The 26,099-nt window shown below is 42.3% G+C and overlaps 2 protein-coding genes across 2 annotated transcripts; one reads left to right on the plus strand and one right to left on the minus strand.

Annotated features, from left to right (window-relative positions):
• The first annotated feature begins 9,128 nt into the window (after nucleotides 1-9,128).
• LOC124066642 (GRIP and coiled-coil domain-containing protein 2) lies at nucleotides 9,129-25,886 on the plus strand. Its single transcript, XM_046403227.1, has 24 exons — nucleotides 9,129-9,327; nucleotides 9,882-9,944; nucleotides 10,078-10,162; nucleotides 10,256-10,335; nucleotides 10,443-10,547; nucleotides 10,725-11,229; nucleotides 11,500-13,412; nucleotides 13,717-13,780; nucleotides 13,945-14,045; nucleotides 14,268-14,366; nucleotides 15,329-15,448; nucleotides 16,549-16,713; nucleotides 16,993-17,097; nucleotides 18,083-18,245; nucleotides 18,526-18,626; nucleotides 18,846-18,923; nucleotides 19,057-19,194; nucleotides 19,661-19,782; nucleotides 20,123-20,299; nucleotides 20,507-20,715; nucleotides 22,412-22,639; nucleotides 23,024-23,163; nucleotides 24,942-25,143; nucleotides 25,457-25,886. Exons 1-24 carry the CDS (start codon nucleotides 9,322-9,324, stop codon nucleotides 25,528-25,530), a joined length of 5,043 nt encoding a protein of 1,680 aa, XP_046259183.1. The 5' UTR covers nucleotides 9,129-9,321; the 3' UTR covers nucleotides 25,531-25,886.
• On the minus strand, nucleotides 23,209-24,522 carry tmem223 (transmembrane protein 223). The gene has a single exon (XM_046403228.1). It carries the CDS (start codon nucleotides 24,337-24,339, stop codon nucleotides 23,521-23,523), a length of 819 nt encoding a protein of 272 aa, XP_046259184.1. The 5' UTR covers nucleotides 24,340-24,522; the 3' UTR covers nucleotides 23,209-23,520.
• Nucleotides 25,887-26,099: the final 213 nt, after the last annotated feature.

The following is a 26,099-nucleotide window of genomic DNA, read 5'->3' on the forward strand; positions in this document are numbered from 1 at the left end:
GGCAAATGTGGAAAAATGTGGAAACAGCCATCAGTGAGCAAAGCACTTCCGGTGTAAAAAGCGGACCCGATGCAGACAGCAGTGATGGTGGGATGATTCCAGTTATTTACTGGTACAACAAGACCATCACAAAAAAAAAAAACCACAAAGCATGAATGGATGAATGAAAATGAGTTGGTTAAAACACCCTGGAGTCGACAGACGCGCCGGCGCGTCCTTATCACAAGACCAATGTAAGACGACGTAGCTGCAAGACGCAGCCTCGCTGAATCTCAGTTTTAATTTGTGTTGAAAGTGGGCACTTCAAACTATATACAAGGTTTTAAATTTTGTTAATATGTCAAGTAAAACCCGAGTTATGATAAACAATATACGCAATGTTTTTTTCCTGAACATTGCCGTCACGTTTGTTGCGCCTTTGGTGCGCGTTTGGTGCGAGTTTTATGCAAGAAGACGCAGTAAACACCAGCGCATTGAGCGCACTTCATTCAGCACACTTGCCAGCTGACATTTCAGCTCAACTTCCTGTCATTCAAGCACACAAATACATGACCACAACCCAGAAATAACTGCAGGACAAGGAGGTTTAACATATCATTGCTTGATATTTTGCACAGTAAGAAAACAGACAAAGTTTCAAAAATTGCCTGTCTGAAGACAGAATGTGTAATAAATGTCACAATTAGCATGCAGCCTTGATCAGGTAAGGTGTGCAGGTTCTCCACCCTTTCAGACCTAGAAAATGTTCCCTTGCATTGATCTGTTGGACAAAGAGCAGGTATAAAAGAAAATAACAGAGGAAGAGAGAGAGCAGGCATTGATTGACCCGTTCTTAAATTAGGAGGGGAGCCATGCTCACAGATCTGGAGAAAGTGCTTTCCATCAATCTGATGGAAAATTCCAGTCATGGCATTTTGACCCTGTAAACAAGTCTGAACACAAACTCCTCCACGTCCGTCAAGTCAGCCCACGTGATAGAAATGTTGATGAATGAAAGAAAGTAGCATTCGGTAACAGCATGACTGCAGATAATAATAATAAAAACGAGTAGGCTAACTGATGTGAATGACAACAGCAGCAGCAGAGATGCAGTAATGCTGTAGAGTAACTCTTTCTGTAAAATTAAATGGGTTCCTCGAGAGAGGCGGAGAGGCTATTTGTCTGCCTAGTCCAAACAAGCTGAATCTAAGTAGAAGATCAATACTGATATCTTTAGGCTGCTAACTGCTCCACTAATATATTATTGATGTCTGGGTGCTCGGTGGATTGAATTTGGGCAGCACGCAGCAGTTCATCTTGATCAGTGTGCACAGGGGAGATGCACCAATAGAGGAATACAAGAATTCCCCTAGAAATGTGTGTATGATGCCCACATAAGGAACAAAAAACAGAAAAGTGTTCAAGGAGCTTTCAGGATGAGTAATGAAGGAGGTTACAGAGTGTGATTGGAAAAGAAAAAAGGCTCACACATTTGAGCTGAGCTACTTATCACTTACCAGTCACTCCGACTTCGTCCTCACTAACCAGGTTACTTAGTTGATGACAGGGTATCTGGACGCCTAGGAATGCACACAAGGGATTCTTCTTGTGTTGTTATTGTTGGTCAGAGTTAAACGGCAAAAGAAAAGTCAGCTGATGCTTAATAATGGGAGATAACTACCACCATTAGATTTCTCTAAAATGAGACTGTCCTCATTGTAAAAACAGCATGGTCACCTGTCATGCCACATATATTTACATTTTCCTAAATAAAATTTGTAAATATATTTTCAAGGATGTGGTTGTTTGTGTTATAGCAACTCTAAGTATGAGTTTGTGTTTGGTTAAACGAGACCCAGCAAACAGGAATTTCCACAAGTTTTATTGCTCACTTTAGCAGCTCCTACCTTAGCCTATACTGCCACAAAACCTTTCATGGATGAGGTCAGGTGGACGACTGGGACTGGTATCTAACCTAACCTTATCCAAAGTTTCACCAAAAAGATGCCAGATAAGAAAATGCAACATCCTTGAATGAATCTTAGACCACTGAATAAGGAAAACCTACCTAAAATAATCCATTAAGAAAGGGAAGAAACTTCAGCAGGAGCCCTCTCACAGGCACCATGCTGTTGTTTAACCATCAAACGCAGTCTTCCATTCAGCCCATCTGGATCTCCACATTAAGCCCACACTGTAACCGCTTTTTCTGCCTTCATCTACCTGAATGTGCTAACTACTCATTATTTACACCTTATTGTAGACTATACATTTAAGTAGTGTCTTGAGGATGGGTATTGTTTTTAAAAATCCACTTCAGTCCCCACAGCGAGTGTTCCCCTGCAAAAGGCATATCACAACTGATGGATTATCAGTTGGAATTCATTAACTTCCCTCGTTTCCCCGTCTCTCTCTCTGCAGCACTCTGAAGCTGCTGTAATTCCACTAATGGAGTGCTTACCATTCAGGGCCATTTTTCTGACAGTGACTGATGCTGCTTAATTGCTGAAAAAATAGAGAAAGGTTCCTGGCTGTTAAATACAGCATAACTGTAGCTAGAGAGAGGTGCAGGAGCTCTCATCACAAAGACGTGCTACTCTCAAGCACATCCCCTTAGGTGTCACAAGGAAGCAGTATTATATGGTGAGACGGCACACTAATGCTGAACCAGGCCTTTCATACTCTCATGAATAAAATGAGAAGCCATTATTTTGCAGAGCTAAACACTTTAGAGCTGGATAAAATATGAACAGTATTTCTTAAGACAGCAAAAAACTTTTTCAAAAGGAAAAAAAGCTGAAGGACAACTAGATTGTGTAAAATTAGTGACGACAACAATAAAAATAATAATTACTCATGACTTATACAGTAGATTAATTCCATAAAAAGGTATTTATTAGCTTAGCGCAGGTGACCATAGACATAGCGAAAGTCTGGAGTTAATAGATAGATAGATAGATACTTTATTGATCCCGAGGGAAATTAAAGCATCCAGTAGCCCATTACAGCAGTGTAGGTTAGTCAAAAGTAAGCAAACAAACAACCAAACAAGGCCTAACTGTTAGTGGGAAGAATAGACTAAACATACTAAATAAACTAACGTGCTACATAAAGTACAATAGAGTGCATAGAAAGCAGGTCGACCAGATTGACTGTGTACTTTGAATAAAGCCAAAGCCAAAGTTTAGACTTCCCACTCTAAACTAACAGGCTGAGGGGCTAATAGACTGCAAAAATTTATAGCAAGTCGACCCCAAATGTTAGGTTGGTCTTTCAAGACACTTTCAGACCCACAGTGCAGTGTCATGCTTTTCAAGCACAGCAGTACTGTACTTTGGTTACCCTTAAGACAACATATAGTAGTGCAAATTTGGGTCATGGATCCCTGCTTCAATACATTTTAAATACAGTGATTTTATATTATCGCCATTTTAGAAAACACTGCCTCCTTCATTTAAACAAAATGGTTTAAATGAATTATACAATGATCAGACTGACTGATTTGGAAAAGCCATCTCTGCTTCTGGTTCAGCTTAATTAGTTCATTAATATTATCAAAACAGAACACTGCGTCATTGCGGAGTAGCATTTATCGATGTAAGAGTAAGTTTACAGTTTACTGCGAATGTTGAGCCTGTATGGACAAACCATATTACTTCGCCCACACAGTGTGTACGCAGTGCTGTGTGTGTGTGTGTGTGTGTGTGTGTGTGTGTGCGTGTGTGTGTGTGTGTGCTGAGCCGAGCATTGGCCAACACTTCCATTAGCTCTGATTGAAATTGAGGCTGTGCAGATGAAATACATTCAGTTAAGAGTGTTCTTCCATACACATACACACACAGACGGCTACAGGCCAGTGGTTACAGGCCACAGCTCCACCAGGCTGATGATGAATGACAAGAAGCAAGAGAGAGAGAGGACAAGATGGAGCGAGGGAGGAGGCAGTATTTCAGTTACACTTAGCAACCGGCTGTCATTGGTGAATCCAGACGCCTCATCACTCTCTAAACCATCAGCCACTTTGTTGTATCTCCACCTTTGATAATGAAATCAACACTGGCCTGCTGCATGTGTGTGTTTATATTCTATCTGCATGTATGTGTCGAGTTGGACCATACATCAAACAGGGCTGTTATTTCAGGGCTGCGTCACTGGGCTGAGAAAATGTCTGCATTAACTTGCATGGTGACTGCACAACAGAGTAATGCACATCACACTGACACAGAAAAATAACAGACTCACTGACGGCCTTTTAAAAAGCGCTTGCAGCAACACTTCCAGAGCGAATTTCAAAAATTATCTGTCATGAAAAGCTGCTAGCTTGGTGGCTTCTAAAAAAACTGCCCTCATCGCCACCTTGCTCAGTGATTCGAATAATCCTGGTGTTGTCTGATGGTGCTATTTCCCCTGCCTGGAAAAACAATCAACAACTGTAGACAGAATTAAGAGTGAGGAATTCATCTTCCTATGTAGCTTGCAAGCTGCATAACTACATCAGCAGTAGGAAAGTGGCCACAAAATGGTAAGAAGACTGACAGAACTGTGCAGCCTGTAAACTCACTGAAACAATACCTCTGACTTAATGTATTTCTAAGATTGTGGATAAAAACATTATGTTAGTGGCAGCCAGCAACCTTGGACGAAATGTTGCATTTGTAATAATCTGCAATGCAATCAAAATCCATATAATGTCAAACCTAATTAGCTTTTCAGAAATGTAACCATAGCTCATGGTCCACAGTCAGTTTCAAGAATGAAAGAAAGACGATGCACACAAAAGGGTGACCTTTGTACTCTGGTTTCTGTAAAATGATTGGTCATTCTGATCAAACTTACAAACCGATTCAAACTTAGAAGTCCAGCATGTTAAACATTAAATGCAGCATAAATGTTTCAGCAGACAATTCCAGATACAGATAATCAGTAAAGCTTTAGGACCAGGGGTTATTTGTCTGAAAGTCTCGCAATGTGTTGAAGAAAGGTATGGAGGGGGACAAATCGGTGAATATGCAACATTTGTACAGGATGTGCAAAACTGTACCAAGAGCATGAAGAAGAGGAGGGCAAAAGAGGACTTTGAGTGGGGGAGGAGGAGGAGGAAGAGGAAGACTGTTGTAATCAAGGGTGAAGTGCAGACGGATGCAGGTTGTGCCCGTAGTCCTTGATGAAGTGCTGTTCTCCTGCTGAGCCACCAAACTATTTATGTACAAAACACTGACAGCCTATGGGCATGGAAGAGAAAACTGCTACACTTACTGCTTTTTTGTCCTAATCAGTCAGTCCCTCTCGCTCACAGTGGTGGACTGAATCAAAGGCATACATTTACACAAAACTCAGCGTAGTTTACCTCCAAAATCTTGGCTGATGAACACAAATGTGAAACAGCTGATGACTGACTGCCGACCTTGGTGGCCATTTCACCTTCTTTTTCTCTTTGTGGTGGACCCAGCAACCTGAAAGACCTGATCTGAAACCTGAATCAGATCATCTCTGAAATCAAAAGCCAGCTTATGCGGTTTGGACGCATCAGATCAGAGACCCTGCTGACAGGACGCAACTCTGACATCATCAATAATAGACGAGCATCAGAATGGAGCCTTCACAGTTTCTGTCACTCAGAAACGTGGCAGTGTTGCCCTTTAAGCAATTCATAAAACAAAAATGAAATAAATTCTTCTAAAATGAGAATTTATCTCACAGTTTCTGAATCTGTTTGATTTATGATATACAGCCTCTGACCGATCACCCTCTCTTCAGATTGTGACACACAGGCTACATTAACTATTAACCTATTAGAAACAGAAACGGCATTATTAGCAGCAGCTTGGACCATGTGAATATATTCTGGTTATGGTTATTTATTAGAAAGCCCATTCTCAGGGTCTATAGTGAAAAGAACAATCTGAGAGGTTCAGTTCCTTCATTAACACATTAAAATGTCAAAGCTATATGTTAAAATGTCACACCTATTAATGGATACTGCCAGTCAGTGGAGGTAAAATGTCAGGAAGAAAACAAATGCAAGACGCAGTGAACAAAATAAGGAGTGCGTCAGTATAAATGCTGAGTAAATGTAACAATCCTATCTGAAAGATTCATTCAAACAAATGCAAATACCAGTGTTGGAACAAATACTACATTCACCCGTTAAGCAGAATGAGTTATAGTGTTGTTCAAGAATAAAAAACAATGCACTTAAGGGATATAAAAGAAAAAAATTGTGAGGTTACATATTATTGCGGGTATACTCAGTAAGTCAGTGAAGACTGTGTCTTTACCAAGGGGCTTCAGTCGCACTCTGGGGGGTAAATGACATAACTACTCCACCAAGCCACCCTCAAAGTCACCTTTGGCTGATTGGGTAGGAGGTCAAGTGCAGTGGAGTGCTGGAGGAAAGGCAGGGAATGGAGACTGGAGAGGACGGCTTCTTCATTTTGTCTCACTTGAGTGTTTCTACAACTGATTAATCTCAATGGATGGCGGCTGAGACTAACAGTCAAAATGTTGAGTTCAAAGTTGACACCGCACACACACACACACACACATCGCTGGCATATTGTCACCTGCTGTTAAATGTAAGCTAACAAAAAAAATCATGAAGCCGTCGACACAAAAAGTTGTCTGGAAGTACAGGGAAGCTTTTAAACAAGTAGTTCAATATTTTGGAAAAAATAATTATTTACTTTCTTGTTCATATTTAGATGAGAAGATTCATACCACTCATGTCTGTGCGCTAAATAAGAAGCTACTGCTAACAGCCAGTGCCATTAGCTTAGCACAGAGACAGCTAGCTTGGCTCCATCTAATGGAAACAAAATGCTAAAGTATTTCTTGATTGGCCAAATTAATTAATACAAGATAATGATAAAGATATTCAACTTCCTCTGCTCTCTTCACCACTTAACTCTCAAACCCTGTGTATCATTTTAACACATAAAGCCTATGGAAGCTAATGTGTATTCACATATTTTTCTCAGTTTGTCAGCTAACACATTTACAGTTCGGGACGTGGCTGTGCAGCTATCGCTTTGAAGTCACTTCTTAGCCATAAAAGGAGACATTAATAACACTCAGCAGTGCGGTAGAAGGTGACTCTTCTTGGATCTTTGTTGATCTTTGGGGCAGCTGTGGCCAAGAGGTTGGAGAAGCAGCTTATGATCGGAAGGTCGCTGGTTCGATTCCCCCACCAGACGGGCAGGAAAAATTTGAGTATGGTGGAGTGATAATGTCCCCACCCCCTCTTTAGCCAGCTGATGTACCCTTGAGCAAGGCACTTAACCCCCAATATATGCTGCCCACTGCTCCTGTGTTTCACTGCATGTTGCATGTGTGTGTGTTTCAATCAGTGATGGGTTAAATGCAGAAGAGTAATTTCCCTGCTTGGGATTAATAAAGTATCTTAAAAATCTTTGCAAGTGGCATGTTTAACAAATAGTTGCTTTTGTGTGAGCAGTTTCTGATGATCATCTACTGCCTTTTTAATAAATATTAAATTGGCAATTCAGACATGTGGCATTTCAAGTGTGCAGTCGAGGGAGCCTCCAAGACATTCCCAGCGTTTTTCTAAATGAAAGGAATGAGGTGGGAGAAAGGTAGGAAAGAGCTAAATGTATCTCACTCTCTATGTAAGTTTGAAATGCGGTGACTAATGAGCCAAAACTGAAAGCAGGAGAAAGTGAGAGAGATAGAAATAAAAGAGAGGAAAAGCAAAAGAGAAAGAGAGAAGCATAAAAAAGTGTCTGTTACTCCTCCTGATAGACCCAGCAAGGCTATTCATTACTCCCTAAACGCCAGCCAGTGTCAGTTATATTACTGCAAAGCTGTCCCTGACTGACGGCCACGAGTGGGGGGAGAAAAATGGCTGCAAAATACTGCTCGATGCCCTGGGAGACAAGAAGGGAGGGGCTGTGATGGATGGGTGTATTTGACCCAGGCGGGGTGGAAGGCCCGGATGGGTCGCTTCCAGATGAGACAGGGAGTCGGCAGAGCCCCTGCCCCTCTGCCCAGAGCATCCCAGCCTTGTCAGGATGAGAGGCATCTCACGAAGCTGCTTTCGTCAGTGCTTCTATCACTCGTGTCAAAGCAGACGCTCTCCATATTCAAGAGATAAACCTGGAGCTCGCGTGATGGGAATACAGAAGCACAGTTAGACCATCCATTGAGTTTGTGACAGGCCTGATGTCAGCATGAGGGCAGACACCTCCCCCACCTCCCTACAGCAGCCCCAGAAACAACATCATGGTAGCATTAGACAGCACTGGGGTGATTTTATGCCCCAAATGGCTTTGTGTACACAGTAAAATAAAAACTGTTGTTGGTTCTGAGGTACAGTATGTACGGTGTGCAGCCATCTTTCCAGCATGTATGTATGTCTGTACACTGCTTCAGTCTTTCTAATCAGTGTCTGAATTCTGTTCATTTCTCTATTATCTATTTCAACGGGCTACTGGTCACCATGGTGCTAGGTCATTCTAACCCAATGCGTTTGCTGTCCAGTAGTGACTCAGCACCTGGATAAGAAACAACCCAATTTGTGTGTTTTCAACCCAGTAGTTTTACTCATCCATGTAAAACTAACTTACTTAAATAGCAATGTGATGTATGGCCCCAGATAATATGTCCTGAGGCTATGGGTAGAAGTATTTATTTATCCCTCACACTTCAATACTGGAATCTCTGGGACGGCCAGACATATTACCCTTCAAATGAACTCTCTCAGAACAGGTAAAAGGTGTTCATTTGACCTTTCCATCACTCAGTTCTGACACATGTTGAAAGCCCTCAGACATCAGGTCATGCACTGTGCGGTTAATGGTATTTTTGCCTCCAGTGAACACTGTAATGTATGTGGCCAATTGTTCAGTTGTGGTTTTATGCTGCTTATTTTTACTTGGTTACTGGGGACCACCAGGTGTGCAAAGACGTTACATTTTATTACCTGTAATTCTCATTGTTAAAATTCATTAAACCTCAATAAGAAAATACTTATATTTTAATATTATAGTTCGATGTTGTACAGTTCATTTAGTTTGGCTATGCGCAGTTCACAAGGGTATATTATGCAAAAGAGAGTAAAGGAAAAAGGGACTGAAACACTGATGTTGATTTCGGTCGCTTCACGTATCCTGTTTAATATGTGACGTAAATTACAGCGACGTCACTTGGTTGACGTTTGCGGAAACAAGTCGGTGCTTTAGCCTGTGAACTCAAAACCAAAACAGTGGGCAGTCTCCGTATTAAATCTCCAAGAAATTGGATACTGTTTCAAATATCGCTTTTATTCTGTCCGGTCGACTTACCGGTTGTCCCTCTTTGTTTGTCAGACGCTAAACTCCGACTGAGATGGAGGTAAGTGTTAAGGGTCGGGGAATTAGCTTTAGCCAGTCTGCCACAACTTACTATATAGCATCTTCACGTTAGCTAACGTTAATAATATAATAGCAGTTGTAGTGTCAGTGTTATATTCTTATGGTAACGTTACGACAGGCACATATTTACCACGTCGCCTGTTTATACGTCAGCTTTCTGCTGGTCTCAGCCATCCACTGTAGTCGTGTAAATGTTGACACAAGGAAAGGCGAACTTTTTTAAAGATGCATTTAAACTATAGTACTTACACTTGGTTTATATATGCCGAATTGAAAAGTGACTCATGACAAAACATGAACGCTTCTAACGTATTCTATCAACAATGCACTTTTGTCGGCAATCAAATCAACATTAAACTTCAGATTTTTCGAAGGAAGTACCGCGCTGACTGTTGACTTTTATTGGGCATTATTGAAGGCAAGCAGTCAGACAAGAAATATAGAGTACTTGACAGAGTTAATATCTCTCCAGCTTTTAAGTGTTGCAATCTGCACTCTGGTTATTATCTCTTCTTTTTCCATCCATTGAAACAGGATCCTGGTGGTACTGGAGGAGAGTCTGTGGCTCAGTCACCAGCAGGTGCAGCCAAGTCAAAGGTACTGTGCTATCTGTCAAGTACATTTTGCTCCAAGACTCTGTAATATGTGTATACATTTATTTATCATTTATTGTTAGATATGGATTCATTCAGATTCATGTATCACTCTTTTCATTATATTTTATTCTCAGCTGGACACACTGTCCAAAGATGATCTTATCAAGTTTGCCAAGAAACAGATGGCTGCCATGCAGAAGATGAAGAGCAGATGTGCAGGTAGTTATAAATACTGTAAATACTTGTGTCTCACTCTCTGTGGGCTAATAGTGTGCAAGTATGTGTGTATTATATGTGTATTTCCCTTCTCAGACTTGGAAAAAGAAGTTGAATCCCTCAAACAGCAATCCAAAGACAATAACAGCAGTTCAGATGACGCCACACTGATACAGGTTTGTTTGTAGGCCAGCATCTCATCATACTATAAATATTAACATGCTGTTTTTAATTCTCATATTGCATAATGCAGATCATTTGTTTTTGTGTTTGTGTGTGATAGGAGCTGACTGAGAGGATGGATGCCTTACTACTGGAGAAAGCAGAAACTCAACAAAGTCTTGCACTGTCTCGTAAAGATCTAGAGAGGAATAAGCAGCAAGCCAAGGTGAAATACCACACTTACATTACATGATGGGTAACACTGGTTGATTAACCAGATTTCACTGAATTTTACAAGGTTTACCTGAACACTGTAACATTTTGGTGTATTTCTCTTCTAAATTACAAAGTTCATTCATTGATGCATGTAAGTTCACTCCTGCATTGTTGTTATTTTGTGCAGGACGATCTGGCAGTGCTGCAAGCAGAGCTTGACCGTGTAATAGAAGATCATCAAAGAAAGATCAAGACTCTAGAGAGCAGCATTGAGATATCCAACAATAAACACCAAGAAGAAGTGGCTTGTTTCCAGAAATTACTGAAAGAGCGAGAAGAAAGTGACAGGGAGAGGGAGAGTGAAAGAGAGAGGGAGCGACTGGCTGAACATGCCAGTGCAAAAGCGAGCACTGAGGAAGTCGGCCGTTGCTTAGAAGCTCAACTGGAAACCCTTCGAGCTGAATTGGAAGCAGTACAAGAGCAAAAATCGCAGGAGATTTCTGAGCTGCAGGAGAGCCACCAAAGGAAGCTGACAGAGGCCCAGCAGGAGGCGGAGAACCTGAAGGAGGAACTTGCTCAGAAGACTATACAGCATGAGGAAGAAATGAGGGCTCTGGAGGAGGACTGTGAAATTGAGCGGGAACGTCTCCTGTTGCTTCATGATGAGCTGACGGAGCAGCTTGCTCTCAAAGGTATAACAGCACTTCATTTACAGGGAGAGGTCGGACCAAGAGCTAGGTTTAGCTATTCACAGTTTCCTGTTGGTGACATACTTATATCACCTGTCCAAGCAATCTTACTGTGTATGCACACCTTTTAATTTAACACAAAACTCTTTGCTCTCATTCTATAGTCATCTAACATATAGGCTACTTTATATGATATACATTTGTGTGCTCATGTTTACATCATTTATGGGAAGGAAATTACATTTTCATCTAACATTACCCTTATTTTTACAGACAGCTACCTGCAGGATGTGCAAGAAGAGGATGAAGAACCTGCCCGTGGCTCAGGGATCGCCAAAATGCTGGAATTGTCTGGCTGTAGTCAGGGTGACTCCAGCCACGGTGATGGAGAGGAAACTGGAAGACTGACTACAACTTTGGATGAACTTCAAGCCCAGAACACAATGTTACAGGATGAGCTTACCCTGCTAAGAAATGTGAAGAGTGAGCTTGAGGCAGAACTGGAGAAGATCAAGGAGGAGTTTCAAATGGAGAGAGAAGAGCTGGAGTTCAAAATCAATGAGCTGCAGATGAACCGGGAAAGTGCTCCCGGTGACCCATCCATAACCCTGGACCCTGACGAACCAGAAGTCCAAGCAGAGTTCCAGCAACAGAGAGAAACACACAGAGATGCAGAGGGCACTCTCCCATGTGAATCCAAAGAGTCAGCAGTCAGTTCTGTGGACCAAAACTACTTAAACCCAAAGGAGCTGATGGCCCAGTGTGAGGCATTGATCAGGGAGAAAGACGCTGCCATGGCTGAGTGTCAACACATGCGAAACATACTGCAAGGTGTGGAGACAGAACTGGGTGAGAAAACAAAGGATTTTGTTCTTCAGTACAATGCCATGAAGGAGCAGGGTGCCAATACTGTACTAGAACTACAGAACAAGTTGGAACAACTTAGCAAGGAGAGGGATGAACTGTTGGAGAGGGTGAGAGAGGTTGCTGAGGAGAAAAACGCTCTGATGATGGATGTACAAGGCCTGAAGTTGAAGCTTGAAGTTTCCACAGGTGAGTACCAGAAACTCCAGTCCTCTGTAGAGGAGCAAACCACTTTTGCCAGTGAGCTGAAGCAATCTGTGGAGGAACTGACCAGACAGAATGAGGAGATCCTCTCCCAGCTGCAGACAAAGGAAGATGCAACTCAAGACCTGAAAGAGATGTTCAACACACTGACTGAAGAGCGAGACAAACTACTTTCCCAGCTTCAGCAAAGAGAAGAGGATATGCAGAAGCTGAGCAGTAAAAAAGCAGAAGAAATCGAAAGGCTGCTGGAAGAGAATGAGAAAGAGGCACTTTTGTATAGAGAGGCGAAAGAGAAGGAGTTGAAAAGCCTAAAAAAATACAAGGAGGATGAGGAACAACATCTAAAAGATGAGAAGGAAAAGATAGAGAAGCGTCTGAGAGAGGAGGTGGACAGAAGGCAGGAGGCAGTTTCTGATTTGGAGCTGACTATCAAAGACCTTTCCAGAGAAAAAACTGACCTCCACCAGAAATTGGAAGAGGCATCCTCTGGGCTTGCCAGAGCCCAGGAAACAGTGGAGGTTTTGGGCTCCAAGCTGTCAGCCCTCGAGGCTCAGCTAGAGCAAGAGATGTCTGAAAAGAACCACCTAGAGACAAAGTTGAATTCACTGGCAGAGGAGGCAGAACAAGCCCGCGCTGATATGAGAAGTCTGGAGGAAAATCAGTCCGAAGCACTCAAAAACTCCACAGCAGAAGCCGAGGACCTCCGAGCACAAGTAGGTGAGCTGGAAAAGGAAAGAAGCCTGCTTAGGAGTAGCCTTGAGGAGGCTCAAAGGGCAATAACATTAGAGGAGGTGCAAAAGGAGCTCCAGGCTCGTATCACAGACCTGGAGCAAGAGAGGAACATGTTGAGAAACAACCTGGAGGAGGTGGTGAAGGACACCGAAGGCCTGCAGAAAGACTTAGAGGATATGAAGTCAGTCAATGAGAGGATTAATGAGGAGAACAAGAAACTGCAGACTCACATTTCTCTGCTGACTCAAGAGAAAGAAGAAAAGGAGAAAGAGGAAATGGAGGAAGACATGGAAGATGTCGAGAAAGAGAGGAGAGAGCTCCAAGTCCAGCTGACAGAGAAGGACTCCCTCATTTCTCAGCTGAGGAGTGAGATGGCTGCTCTGCAGGTGAGCGGAGCTCTTGATGTACCTGATTCTCCTTAGATTAATGTTACTCCATGAGACATGTGAAACTGAGTGAAACTGCAGCGTAGTAGTGTGAACTGTAGTGTGAAGAAAAAATGAAATGCATGGACATTTTTGTGGACCGTTTCTCTTATGCGAATGACAAAAATGTTTAATATTAGCAGAACTACTAGGTTTTGGTAATTTAATTTAGAGAACAATAGTGTTTAACATGTAAGAGCAATGGTTTATTTCTTCCTGCTTTTTGCCTACTTTTGCTCTTATTCTCTCTCTGTCATACTCTCAGGAGGCTGCTGCCCAGGCTGCTTCCTCTGAAGAAAATGCAGCCAGTGACATCACAAAGAAAATAGGTATGGAGGTGACACTTGTCTGTGTTATTGAGTACAATCAATTTCAAACCGCAAGTTATTTTGTTAGATATGTGGTTCTTTCAAAAATCCATTTAGCTCGCCTGCTCTTTGGAACTGGTGAGAGATTATAGATTCTAAATCCATCCAACTGCTGCTCCCCTCAGCTCTGCTGGAGCAAGAACACAAAGACAAGGACGAGAAGATGAACAAAATCAAGGCAGTGGCCATCAAAGCAAAGAAGGAGCTGGACATCAGTAAGAAAGAGGTAAAGTTAACAACACGAACATGTAAATATGATAAAGTAAATACACAGGAACTACAGGGGTTAAATATTCAGCATTAAGTAAATGAACCATAAAACTCTGATTTAAACATCATAAAATGTAAAAGAAATTGATAGATATAGATTATGAATGAATGTTCTCGTCGGTGCCCTGATTAGTGATTGTACACAAATAAATCTATTATTTATTTGATTTTACTCCAGGTTGCAGCACTCAAGGAAGAAGTCGAATCGCTGAAAGCAGAGAGGGAGAAAGTGAACAGCTCAATGAAAGACATCATCCATGGGGCTGAAGGCTACAAGGTAGGAGACTGTCTGGAATACAAAAACTAGCAGAACGTCCTGTTTAAGCTTTTGTAATACATGTAATTAACTAGTATTTTTTTATGTCAAGCATTTATTCATTTTAGGTGTGTGTAGTGAATGAGTAAAACCCACTTTAACACACTCAGTGTTACATTTATGCATTTCTCCACCCAGTATGAACTATATCACTTAATCAAATTGACCTGTGCACAAAATAGATAAATAACATTTGCACGCAAAATAGGAAATATTGATTTTGTGTTGCTGTTTTGTCCACTGTGTCAGCAAAAAATGACTGCAGGTTAGTCATACACGTAAAAAATACATTACTGTATTAATCAATGATTATTATTATTATTGCTGTACTATTGTGAGCTTGAAGCCTTGTTATTTAACATGATATGCAGTAGAGATTGATTTTTACTATAATTATTTCACTTGATTTACTGTTGTATTTAAAAATGAGTTGATAGTCTTTACTTTAGCAGATTCCATAATGGAGCATTGATAAATATGTATATATATATATATCAATATCAATAATATATCAATATTCTTTATTTGTTTTAAGCATGTAGACAACACAAGGAAGTATTTGCACTGCGTTTTCTGCCTCCACGACTGTTTAGAAAATGGCGGAACAGAAGCTGACTGTTTTGTCCATTGAACATTTGATTAATTGCATGCATTCCTAATATGTTGCTAATTGGCAAGTGGAAGCAGGCTCACTTCGAAAGAGACTTTGTTGCGTGATGTCACTCCCAGAGGTCTCCATAAACGGCCCCCTGACTGCACTGTGCTTTATGACTGTGTCCTTATTAGAGAAGAAACCACTCTGTTGTGCCTAATGAGAGTTCTGTCCCACACTCAAAAGTAAATGCAGCTAATATCTGAGATGCATAGTGTTTACCTTCACTGAGCTGCTCAACCAACTTCCTGTCATGAATGTGTGTGTGTAGAACCTGCAGATAGATTACGACAGGCAGACAGAGCAACTGGATAAGGAGAGAGAGAAGGTGGAGGCGGCAGAGAGACAGATTGCCGAGCTGACCAAACGACTCAGCAGTACTGTCACACAGGTAACACTGATACACACTCAATCACACACACTTGCACATTACCACTAACAAACGCACAAAGTGCTCTCACCCTCCAGTAAATCTAAGCAGCGCCATTTTGTCCAGCAATACATCTCGCCAATACTTCTCACATAACTCAGTTTCCATCTGATTTACGGGGAGTCATTTCAGCAAACGACGCTTTACCCAGCTACGCTTGACAGCCTGGCACCCACAAATAGACCATCAGATGTGACTGGAAGAACTGGAGAGAAATTTTGTTTTTATATATATACTCCTCTCCCCGAGCTCATAACTGTTTCTTTCCAATGAGAGAACAACAGGCAGGTAAATGGAGCGGAGTATAGCTCCCATCTGCTGCGTGCTAGTGCAATGCCATTTTCTTGAGACACAGGGTTATTGTTGTGTGCGCTCACGGGTCCCAGGGGACGGCAAGCAGATTGAAAGCTAGTCGTGGGATCTCAGAGTACGTCTGGACATCTCTGTTTACCAATCTTTGTTTCAGGGTATGGCTGACAGATGATGGAAGGTAGCTGTTGTTACATTGCTCCTTATGGAGAAAACCCTCAGAGCCTGCTGCTGTCAGTTTTGCGTGAATGACTTTCAGATGTGTCACGTGTGTTAATGCAGGTCGGGTACATTTGCCTACATGTGCATTTCCACTTGAAAATGTTGGATCTGAAATAAGTAAAACAGTATTCTGTCAGTGTGAAATGTTCTTGTCAGATAAATTTTCAAAGGTCACATAAAGCAATCAGCGATACCGAGCTTAAATGAACGCATTAAAATCAGCAAAGCTGACCATGCTTGTGAAATAAATTGCAGCCGTTGCAAAGTTTACAGGATCAAGGAGTTTTTAGTTGCTCACAAAAACATTCACCCAAACCAAATAAAAGCAGACTGAGAATTAGTTTTTTCGCTTGATCTCTTTACGATGTGTGAGCCAAAGCTGTGCCGCTCACCCCTTCGTGATTTCACACATTATCACTAAATCACATTCTTTTTGTTAGCAAATGCCTCATCCTGAAATGCTGCCAACTTGGTGATGTATGTTCATCGCCTGGCAGGGATGATTACATGGTTGGTTTATGCTTTTACAGAATGAGATGATGAGCAGTGAGAAGGAGGACCTGCTGGCCGGTATGGAGACAACAAGGACCACAGTGAGGCAGCTGGAAGCCCAAAACCAGGAGCTGCAAAGACAGTTAGCCAATCTGGACAGAGACCTCATGACCGAGAGAGCCATGAAGGAGCAGAAGATCAAGGTAGAAAATAAGCAATGATGGATACTCTGTAGACTGAATTGATCAGCGGTCATGCCAGCCTTTGCTCTTTATTTTGTGTTTTACCTGATCTTTTAATAGAACCACATGCAGTGGATGAAACACTAAAGAAATGTACTTTAAGTATCCTCACATCTGAACCACTCTTAAGACTTTAAATGCTATGAGCTTGTAATATGAAATATATAATATGTGAAATATGTAGTATATACATACTGAAAACCAATTTGTGTGTGTGTGTGTGTTTGCTTGCTTCTTCAGGACTTGTCATCTGCGATGAAGGAAGTAGAAGAGCTGACAGCCCAACTCCGCAAGCAACAGCAGCAGTCTCAGCAGACTGCCCAGGAGCTGGAGCAACTACGCAAGGTACACACACACACACACACACACACAAAGCTTCTTGGACACTCGTGTCTCAGAGGACCTGTCCAGTCAAGCGACTGGATTGGTGATGGCTGGCCTGCAGCTACAGCAGCACCTCTCAAAGAAAAAAGAGAGCAATTCTAGCCCACAGCACAGGAGCTGCTGTTTCTTTTCCATTAGTGGAGACCTACATATTACAGCAGCGTACATGAGAGCTGCCAGGAGGTCTGACTCTGTCATGTGTCCATGCTGTTAGTACAGCCCTACAAATATGTTTTTGGGTTTTTTTTAATTTATTTATTACTTTTTTGAGTATAGAAAAAAATCCTAATAAATTGGACACTATTCATTTTTTGGCATAGACAGGAAATTTACTATTAAGGAGTAGAAATAAAGATTTATGTATCCTGAGGCTGTATATTGAACATTATTAATGGATTCTTATTAAAGAAATTAACAACAGTAAATGCATGCTTTAACTACAACCTTCACTGATATAAAGTACTGGGAAACATATATAAATCTTGTATTGAGATAAAAGTATCAACAAAAATGTCACCTTGCTCTCCTTCCTCTTTGATAGGAAAATATGTAATTGTGTGTCTGGAATTGTAATAATTTAGTGTTTAAATTGAGTGCTTTTAAAGGCCAGCTCAGTGCCCTTAATCACCAGCCATACACACAATCACGGATGAAGAAATCTCTCTCTGTGTAATATCATATCCTCAGCTGAGAATATTTGTTAAGTAGGACAGCAGCTAACTATAATCTTAACTTGGGTCTGTAAATGCATTTTTCATGTGTGAAAACAACATATTGTCTGCAGTCTGAAACAGTTATTGAAATGTTGTCGAGATGAAGTCACTGGTGGAAAATGAGGCCCACATCTTTTATTATCTTTGAAAAGTTTGAGACAAATGAGCTGAAACAGAAACAGGGTTTTAGCTTTGTTCCCCATAATGATATAGTGTGTCCGCTTTGCCTGTAGGAGGCGCAGCAGAGCTCTCTGCTGGACATGGAGATGGCAGACTACGAACGCCTGGTGAAAGAGCTCAACGCCAAACTGTTAGACAGGGATGAGCGTGCTGAGGAGTTAAAGGCCCAGATAAACACGCTGACCCAAAAGGAGAACACACTCAAACAGGAAATCGGTATGTCTGATGTCTAATGTAGTACAAAAAAGTACAGCTGATAGTAAACATTTATTATTCCTGCAGAGCCCTAATGACTTAATCTAAATATGAGGTCCTCTGTTGCATATTGTTTTTCTGTGTCTGTTTGCAGTTTCTCTGTACTTTCAGGCTTTGTAATGAAGGAAAAATACTGGAAAATATGTCCTTAAATGTCCTTAAAGTAAAAGCATTTTGCCTAAACCATTTTTATTTGTCTGTGTGTGTGCATGCGCCTGTGTGTGTATATTTGTGTCTACAGAGACTTTGAAGTCCCAGTTGGACCAGGGGGAGGAGAAAGCCGCCAAGATGAAACAGCTGCTGGTGAAAACCAAAAAGGACTTGGCCGATGCCAAGAAGCAGGTCTGTTTCTGTGTGTGTGTGTGTGTCGCGGGATTTCTTATTACCATCTGTAACATTGCTGCCTGATAACTGTAAATAGTGTTATGCAACCAGGAGTGGGCGTGATTGTGCAAGAGGCCTTGAAGATGTTGGGAAAAGTTAATCATTTGTGTGCGTTGCTGTGTTTGAGTACATGGGTGTATACATTTAAATCTTCTGTGTGTGTGTGCAAACGCACAGGAAAGCTCCCTCATGATGCTGCAGGCCTCTTTGAAAGGAGAGCTGGAGGGTAACCAACAACAGCTAGAAAGTTCCAAGGTAACTCAGCCCAGCAGTTCCAAGCAAAACTTCTGTCTGTGATCCCTTTTGATGAAATACGTAGTTTTGCAAATCAACCTCTCAGTCCTTGCGCAAGTCACACATTAAAGTGTCTGTGTGTTTGTGCTTTGAGATCGAGGTGTGCGAGCTGACGGCCGAGCGCCATCGTCTGCAGGAGCAGCTGAGGTCTGCGCTGGAACAGCAACAGAGGACCAGCAACTCCCTGCAGCAACGCATCAACAGCCTGCTGCAGGAGAGGGACGCTGCTAAGGTACACACACACACACACACACACTTTGAACTGAAGAGTTCCAATTTGTTGTGTATTTTCTAAGAGCACATCATCAGTGATTTTAGATGCTGCAAATGGGTGACACTTTCAGCTGCTGTATGTTGTTAATGTAAATAAACAACGAAACTTGGTTCAACTTGGTTCTGCTCTTCACAGCACATTAACATTCAAGATTGGAAAAGGCGATGTGATTTTGCAGGGTGAGAATTGAATGCTCCACTGCACATAAGTGGTGCAAAAAAGAGTCAAAACTTACAGAAGTGCCTTAGACTGAGTAAATTTAGGAAAACTCAATTATTCTTCATTAATTGATGACCGCAGATCCTCTCACAGTCTGTCAATTATTTCCTTGATCAAGTGAGATGAAAAGCTTGTGTGATCTACAGTAAATGTGTGCTCCTGTTATTCACCAGGTATCTCTGCTCACTTTTGTGCTGTATTCCAGGCTGAGCTTATGGCAACAGCTACTGAGTTTGAGAGTTACAAGGTGCGAGTCCACAATGTGCTCAAACAGCAGAAGAGTAAAACCACTGTCCAGAGTGATGGAGACACTGGTAAATTAGAGAGGTAAGGACAACGCCTGTATGAAATAAACAAATATGCCGAGAAATGAAGATGCAGGGAGAAAGTTGTAAAGAGTAAAGGTGAATGGCAATAAAAATAATAACTTAATAATTATTGTATGTTGTGTAGCTCAAGCAAAAGCCATTTTCAAAATCAGTGCTGGGATCAGGTTTAATTATACAACCTGTATATCACAAATATATACACAGAGAGTGGGCCAAAACCTCAGATACAAAGGCAGCCATTCAGTGAACCATATTAAAGTGAACACAAATCAGTAGTGTGTGTCAGTCAACACTGTAAGAGTGGCGTGCGTATAATGAATATGTGGTGCGTCTGGCAGGGAGCAGTTGTCCTCTCAGGTACAACAGCTGAGGTCCAAGCTGGCAGAGAGCCATCAGAGCCTCCAGAGCAGCACAGCAGAGCTGCAGCAGCTCCAGACTGAACATGACACTCTGCTGGAGAGACACAACAAAATCCTCCAGGAAACCATTGCCAAGGAGGCTGAGCTCCGTGAGAGGTGAGCTGGCTCGACCCTGTCGACTTGAATTTGCCTTATTATGTTGATGTATGTTCTCTCACACTCAGTTTTCTTTACTGTAAATATTTTCCAGTAGTTTTCCCTCCTCTTTTCACTTCCCTGTCATACATTCCCACCGTCTCTCAAATTAATGAGCTGTATCAAAGTTCTCCGTTTGATTTCCCCTCACTCTGCCTCCACCTGCAGGCTGCTCTCAGTGCAGTCCGAGAACGTGGCTCTGCGGTCAGATCTGTCCCAGGCTCAGGCTGACCTTTCCTCCCAGGTCGAGACCCAGCGCCAGACCTACAGGGAGCAGCTGAGGAAGCTGCAAGACGACCACCGGGCCACTGTGGAGACCCTGCAGGGTCAGCTGACCCGCCTCGAGGAGCAGCTCTTCAACCTGCAGAGCCAGAGCAGTAAGCATGGGGGCAAAATATGATCATTTAAATTGATCAAGTACCTGATTCTTTACGTGGAGTAGGAAACGGGGCAACGTGTATCTATTATATTATTGAGTAGCAGATTGCTCCAAAAGTGATTGCTGCTCAGATAGACAGCAGGAAGCTCGAGGGCTGCATGAATGTATCGTATAAAGACATCAGTCAACACATCAAGTGTTAATAGTGTTGAAGTTTTCTCTCTTGTTGACTCTGCTTTTCTATGGGAGGAATGATGCACTGGAACCTCATTCATCACCTCCCACACAGCTGCCCTCTGGTCTCAAACAGCAAATACACACATAATAATGACGAGGAAAGGAGCGGGTGTTTGTGTGTGTGCACCTCTTCTCTGTCACTTCATTACGGCCAGGTGTTGGCGAGGCTCCTCAGCTCTGTTCCCGCCTCTCAGTGGGCCAAACAGCTCACTGTGGCATCTGGAGAGGCTCATCATTAGCAGCTCACACATGCACACCAGGAGCAGCCTGATATACTGGGCCAATAATACTCAAAGTCAAATTTGAGCATTTTCACCACTATGTCTGGATCTAATGACAGTTAAAATGTGGAAGGGTTTGACATCAGTGGGTTTTACTGGCCCTATTGGGCAGGTGGGTCATAAAACTGCTTGACAATTTTTTTTACTGGCTTCATATATAGCTTTTTTTTTATGACTCATCTGTAACTAATAGTAAAATTGATCTATGTTCGTTTACATAGTTTACCCCATTTACTCTTTAATCTAAACAATTAAACAGTACATAAAAACAAACTACAAATCTTCCAAAAACAGACAGGAAACTGGTGGAGGCAGCAGCTGCTTCTGCTGTTCTTTGTAGCCGACTGTAGTCATGGTTTGGCATTTAATGTTCAGGAAATGAATTTATTTATCATTTTTTTCCCTCACAGCTGTCTTTTAACATTACAGCTTGATTTTAAGTGTCCTCCTGAGTGTTGAGCCAGTAACAGATTTGATTAGATCAGTTTACTGAGGCTCTCTATATCAGTGTTGTGTCAGGAGGCAGGAGAAGGATAAGTAGTAGTAGCATTACATGTTACAGGCTCAAGATGTGTCTGACACAGTGAGCTTATGAGTTAACTTTTCCAACTAAACTTTCTACTAGCATTAAGCAGTAAGGAAACCATAAGTGTGATTGTTAGGTTTTCTGAACCTTGATTTAGACTAAATAATCTGGTTAAATTCAAATGAAAATGATACATGCATGTAGCAGGACTCCACTGTCTTACTCTTCTCACTCAGCTGCACGGGAAGTGGAGGTAGGGTACCAGACTGGAGGTGGGAAGATGTGGGGATTGGTTCAGAGTCTGGTCTTTGGGTTCGGTTTCAGGTCCATTAATCACAATCTTCTCCTTTGTCCACCCACTCTCTCAAGCACCTTATGCATTCCTCTCGCCCTTCTCTTCACACTTGTTGTTGCTTTTTGTGCCAGCTGAACAGATCAACACCAGAATGTGTCTGGTGCCCCCTCATGTCACAGCGAAGTAGGACACTGACCCACTTGGTTTTTAAACTAAGTAGAACCTGTGATTTTATCCAGTTTGAAAATGCAGATTTTTGGTGTTTAACCTCATTCTTCTCTTTTTAATATGCTTGTATTGACCTGATAAATCAAACAGAAAAAAAAAACAAAAAAAAAAACAATCTCTCTTTCAGGTGCAGTGTCGGTCCAGTCTGCCCGTAAACCCCTGGCGTCAGACCCCCAGCGCAGATCCACAGATCAGAACCAGGCAGGGCTGGGACTAATGGCCCTCACTGACCTCCAGTCTATGGCCAGGGAGGAGGGCGAGGGCATGGAGACCACTGAGACTGAGAGCCCCTCTCCTGCCCTTACACCACTTCCCTCTTTGGAGCATCTTCTCTCATCCCCAGACCCCAAAGAAGGTATGTTTGTAGTAGTACAGGTGAAGAACTACATGGAGTCTTGTCTCACAAGTTGTATATTCAATCTCTGAGCCGTGACAAACATAAGCAGTAGTTGATTTCTAATCCTGTTGCCATGTTTGGGTCAAGGAAGGAAAATTTGGAAAGATGTCAAAATTTGCATTCACTTTACATTATTAACTTTAGTCCTGAGAGACTGACTGCATTTCTTTTAAGTTTTTAGCTATTTTTGACTCTGAGTCCAATGTAATCACCCATTCTCTGTAATAAATAAAATCACATGATCACTTGAGACCCAAACAGAAGTAACACAACTCCTGCGCTCTCATGACTTTCGCAAGCCAAAATCTTTTAACTTGTGTGCGTCTTCGGTTTGGTCTCTAGAGCCATTTGTGTGGACGGTGGAGCCGACCAAAGCAGAGCTAAGTCAAAAGCTGAACACAGCCACCCGCAGTATGGAGCACATGAACAGCCTCCTGCATGAGACTGAGGCCACCAATGCTGTTCTCATGGAGCAGATCACTGTATGTATATGCACACAAATACATATATACACACACAGGCAGGAATATGTCAAACAGTTTAATGTCATAGCAGATTCATTCAGTTTCTTGCATTGTATGATTGATTGATTTCAAGCAAATTTAAAATTTATATGACAACACTTCTCACTCTGACAGTGTCAGAAGCATGGGTATGCCACATCCGATAGTAAGCAGAAATGAACTTAAATGAGTTGATCTCTGATCCCTTAGATTTTCTGTAACTGAGGACAGACACTGATTTATTAACTTGGCAGCAATGTCAAATCACATCTGTAGACCAGTGTCCATTGGTGCTTGGTGTCCCACACAGTTATGTCAACGGTGTATAACCACAACTTAAAGTGACCGGTAAGCCCCAACAGTGACATCAAACAGCCTAGCGTTTTTCATGGTCCCTTCTTTGTCCAGAAGAAAGTAGAACTTGTGTCCTTTGACCCTGAGGGGGATGAATGAGGGTGACTCATGTCTGTGAGCGTGGCAGGCCACTTGGGACAGCGGGACTGTTATTCTGCGACCTCGACCTAGTCCCATGGGTGACTGGGTGGAAACTGTCACCATCCTCCCCCCTTGGTGTAGGACAACCTTGCTGACAGAACGCCGGCAAAATAAAACCCCGAGTCCGACTAACCCTACTCCTATTGCCAGGCATCCCAGCGTGAAGCCATACCTCCATTTGTTTGACCCCAGGTTCATCTCAAAGCTCCACATCCCAGCCAGCCCGGTGGTGGTAGTGGAGGCCATTGTTTTCCCTCTCTGTGTCGCGCCTCCTGTGTCTCTTAGCTCAGTGTAAGCGAAGTGGCCCAGGTATGTCCAGAAGAGAAACTGGCCACCGCAGAAGACCGTGAGGAGCCGGAAGAAGCGGGTCCTATCGTGCTCAAACAAGGTGACGTCTCTGGAGGGTTGGGTGGAGGTGCAGAGGCTGCGGCGGGCAGCTAGCTGTCTGTGAACGGCACCGAGGCGGCTTGTGTGGACGAATATCCTGCTGCACAGGCCTCCTACGCATTTACTCCGGTCAAACGTGCTGGACGGTGTCCGTGAAGTTTGTGTGGACATCGGCGCATCTTGAAAGACTCTGACTTTTTGCTGAATGTTAACGAGTCGAAACTGTCGGGAGTAACACTCCAGCGCCCTGCATAATAAGCGCTCTACACCCATTTTCACGACGAGTGATGGTATAAATCTTCACACAACTACTTGACCAGAGAATTTCGATGGCAGACTTTCAGAAAACGTGATCACAACTCGACTTTTTAACGCTTCTCTCATTACATATTATGGCGCTGGAGAGGGCGCCGCCATATTGGTTATACGTGACGTAAGGTGCTGGATTACGGTAAGCAGCGCTGGCCAAAATTAATTGCCGCTCGTGAAACGTTTGGTTTATGCTATAAAAACCAAATTTGTATTATTTTCCTGTTTTTTAATGACAGCCCATTTAATAGATAATAATGAATACTTAATCACAACGATAAGGAGAAGAAGAGGTTAAACATAATCCTTTTCTATTCCAGTGTTGCAGACAAAAATGGCTTCTTGAACCGAAGATGTTTACTTTTTATAGCCCAATCTTTGCCTCCACCTTGCCAACCAATATATGCTTGCTTACTGACCAAATAAAATATTACGCCCACACTAGTCAGAGATTTAGTGTGTGGATTGGTCTACAGATTGTGACAATCTTTTAATTTTAATCGCAGTGACTTGGCCAAAGCTTAAGGTTTTGTTATTTAAAGTCGCTGATATGCTCTGCCTCCTAGTTGTTGAAGAGTGAAGTGCGTCGCCTGGAGAGAAACCAGGAAAGAGAGAAGAGCGTGGCCAACCTGGAGTATCTGAAGAACGTCCTGCTGCAGTTCATCTTCCTGCGATCTGGTAGCGAGAGGCAGGCGCTTCTGCCCGTCATCCACACGATGCTGCAGCTCAGCCCAGAGGAGAAAAGCAAACTGGCTGCTATTGCACAAGGTACACACTAGTTGAAATGGTTTTGTAGAACTGAAACATACTGCTTTGCAACTCAAGCCTGTGCATTGCATACAAATGTGCCCAAAAAGCTCTGTCACATTGTTGAAAAGGTTTTGTAACAGTAGTATTGTTTTAGTGATGCATTAGTATAGCTAATATTATTGTAGATATACTGTAAGTGTATAAGTGTAATATGTAAGTGTAAAACTATTTTTTTAATTGTTCTCTCCAGGTTACGTAAGTGCCACAGGACATGCTGTCAGTAACATGTATGAAATTTATAACTAGGTTTTCTTTGATCTCCTTTGTGCAGGCGAGGAAGAGGGGTCTGCGTCTCGCAGCTCAGGCTGGACTTCCTATCTCCACAGCTGGTCTGGGATCAGATAGACTTGATCATCAGCAAAGACAGTGGAGTGGAGAGTGGGTTGGTGGGTGGGGGTGAGATGTGACTGGGCCTTTTTCTGTGAAAACCTCACGAAGCAGCGATGCTGTACGAGCAGTGGCAGAAAGCGGTAGGTTAACTCGGGCATTTACAGAATTTTTCACAAGATAAGATAAATTTCACAGGGGAACAAGGAATGTATCGGAAAAGAATGGGGAAGTGTGTGGCAGAGGAAAAAACCAAAACATTTGACATGAATATTGATTTGAATTTGCAGTGCAATAGTTACATTAGTCTCTTACCAATTTATATGAACTGTGATTAATTTCTGTCTTCCCTTGTCTTATTATTGTATTTATTATATGGGCATGAGGGTTACACCTCGATGTGGAGCTCATGAGGCATTACAAGGCATCATTGTCACTATAACAGCATAATCACAACTGTACATGATGTGCATGAATCGTGGGAGGAGGAATTAGTCCAGAGGATAATTGCATAGTTAATGAATTGATATTCAGATTTACTACTTCTCAAGATTGTTGAGCTTGTACGGTGTAACACAGTGTACTTA

Source organism: Scatophagus argus, chromosome 11 (genome assembly GCF_020382885.2).
Source record: "Scatophagus argus isolate fScaArg1 chromosome 11, fScaArg1.pri, whole genome shotgun sequence".
In the NCBI taxonomy this organism is placed as follows: domain Eukaryota; kingdom Metazoa; phylum Chordata; class Actinopteri; family Scatophagidae; genus Scatophagus; species Scatophagus argus.

Excerpts from the sequence above, each read along its gene's own strand:
- LOC124066642 (XM_046403227.1), top strand. Across the intron at positions 14,367-15,328 it reads ATGGGGCTGAAGGCTACAAG|AACCTGCAGATAGATTACGA; the intron begins GTAGGAGACTGT and ends GTGTGTGTGTAG. Across the intron at positions 25,144-25,456 it reads ACTGGCTGCTATTGCACAAG|GCGAGGAAGAGGGGTCTGCG; the intron begins GTACACACTAGT and ends TCCTTTGTGCAG.
- tmem223 (XM_046403228.1), bottom strand. The coding sequence starts at position 24,339 with ATGGGTGTAGAGCGCTTATTATGCAGGGCGCTGGAGTGTTACTCCCGA.